Source organism: Oryza glaberrima, chromosome 9, assembly GCF_000147395.1.
Source record: "Oryza glaberrima chromosome 9, OglaRS2, whole genome shotgun sequence".
Classification (NCBI taxonomy): Eukaryota; Viridiplantae; Streptophyta; class Magnoliopsida; order Poales; family Poaceae; genus Oryza; species Oryza glaberrima.
This window is the reverse complement of record NC_068334.1, coordinates 9,331,627-9,333,933: the sequence shown is the minus strand read 5'-3', so window position 1 is coordinate 9,333,933 and position 2,307 is coordinate 9,331,627. Positions and strand designations below refer to the sequence as shown.

The window sequence follows — 2,307 nt, the reverse complement described above, 5'->3', positions numbered from 1 at the left end:
TCAAATTCATACAATGAATCATAAAATTATACATCTCAGTGATTCACAAATAAAAAAAAAGAAAGAGAAAACAAGCTCCAAGCACAGCGCCACTACTACTGCTACTACTCAGTGCACCGTGTTTGCAGCTGCGCGCGCATGTGCTCCCCCTGCAACCGCACGTTTGCACCACACACCGCGCGTCCGCGCGGCCTCCTCTGTCTCCAGGGGAGGGAGGAGAAAGGGGAGAAGGGGGAGGAGAGGGGAGGAGGAAGGGGAGGAGAGGATCGGCTGTGACCTGTGAGGAAGTGGTTGTGATTGTGGAGGAGAGGATAAGGGTTAGGAATTATATACTACGTGTTGAATTTTAGTCCCGGTAATATCAACCGAGAGTAAAGATCTAAATTATCTTTAGGATGACTAAAGTGGTGATCTTTAGTCCCGATTGGTGTCACCAACCAGGACTAAAGATCCTCGCCCCCTGACATGCCTCTAACAGGGAATGAACCGGGACTAAAAACCATCTTTGGACTAAAGATCATATAATGGCTGTGGGGTTTTCAACCGGGGCTAAAGATCATTTTTAGTCCTTGTTCTTTTTGAAACTAGACTATTGTGGTTTTGGGTCGACCTAGCAAAGATCAATTCTCCAGTAGTGCAAGTATCCTACATGGCCTATACCACAATGAGATAAGACTCTCTATTTGCTAGTCCCATATAGGACACAGACCACAACAACAAAACTAGCACAGACCTCTAACTCAGTAACAACGACGAAAGTAGCATAACGATAATATATTAGAAAACTGGAATAACATTTTTATGGGGTTTATAATATACACACAACAAAGCTATAAGTTTTCTTTAAAAGAAAACCCGTGGCAACGTATGGGCATTATGGTAGTTCATTCTGAAATTAATTAACATGATAACAACAGTAATTAAGGGTTGTTTTGATCTTTGGTACCGGTCGATGGGAATTTCGGAGTTAGCCGTGGTTTCTTAAACCTGTCCCGTATCTCCGTCAGCACGTCCGGGTAGCTCTGCACCACCTCGTAGCACTCGTCGTTGGTCGCCACCGAGTAAATCTGCGTGTTGGACAGGAACTCGAGGCACGACGCCCTCAGCTTCGGGTACGACCCCTTCTCCGTCAGCGCCAGCGTCGAGGCGACCGTGTCCATGTTGATCCCGGCGCACAGCGTGTCCTCGCACGCCTGCCTCAGCGCCTCCACCCCGTACGCGTCGGCCGCGACGAGCAGCCGCTGCAGCTCGGCGATCCTCGTGACATGGTCTGCCTCGCCGTCATCGTCGTCATCGTCGTCACCGTCGCCGGTGGCCGGTGGCGGTAGCTGGTTGCAGTAGATGTAGTGGAGCATGTGCTTGAAGGTGGTGGCGCTGATGCCGTCGACGGTGACGACTGCGGTCTCCTTCTTGGTCTCCGTCTTGTTCTCGGCGTCATCGGAGCCGAACAGCAAGCTCCTGAACACCTCCGACTGCGCCGCCATCACCAGGCGGTGCGCGTTGAACCTCTCGCCGTCGACATCGAAGCAGACGTCGGTGAGGGTGTCCCGTTTATTCGACATGGCGGCGAGACGGTGGCCCAGCGAGTCCAGCCATAGGCAAGGAGGCAACTCCGGGAGAAAGAGCACGGAGCACACCGCCACCAGGACGCCATCCTGAACGCAGTTCTCCTCGAGATAATCCTTGGAGACGAGCAACCCGCACCCTCCTTGGTTGCTCCCGGCGGCGGCCTGGATAGCCATGGATCTCGTCGGCGGCTGCAGGGCTACCGACCTGGCATTGTCGACGAGAACGAGATCGACCACCACCTTGTGCACGTCTCGGTAGCGCGGGCCGGAGACAACCACGGCGAAGGCAGCCAGCTTTCTCCGCCCGATCAGCAGCCTGAAGGACGCCTCACACCTGTACGCGCCGCCGTCGCCGATGGCGCACGTCGTGCGCAGCGTACGGCTGGCGACGGCGGGTTGCTTCGCGGCCGCGTAGTCGACCCGGAAAGTGACGTGCCGACCGTCGCCGGAAGAGAGGAGCTTGCACAGTGGGCTGTCGTCGATAACGGCTACCCCTTGATCGGTGGCGCTGCATGCAGCCGCCATTGGTGACGTCGAGAAAGGAGAGGAGGTGGAAGAGGAGGGGTGGTCGAGGGTGGGAGTGGAGAGGCGGCGTCGATGTGGTCGGGTTAGTTGGCACAGCATCTACTATGCAGAGGCGGCAAACGAGAAATCCGATTGGTTATATTTCGGTCCTTATATTTAGAGTTCGGTTTGGAATTATATCTGTTTATCTATTCGGTTTCAAGAAGAGACACAG

At 54.1% G+C, this 2,307-nt stretch overlaps 1 protein-coding gene across 1 annotated transcript; it reads right to left on the bottom strand.

Annotated features, from left to right (window-relative positions):
* Positions 1–920: 920 nt before the first annotated feature.
* On the bottom strand, positions 921–2,093 carry LOC127783702 (BTB/POZ and MATH domain-containing protein 2-like). Its single transcript, XM_052310894.1, has one exon. The coding sequence runs from the start codon at positions 2,091–2,093 to the stop codon at positions 921–923; it is 1,173 nt and encodes a 390-aa protein (XP_052166854.1).
* Positions 2,094–2,307: the final 214 nt, after the last annotated feature.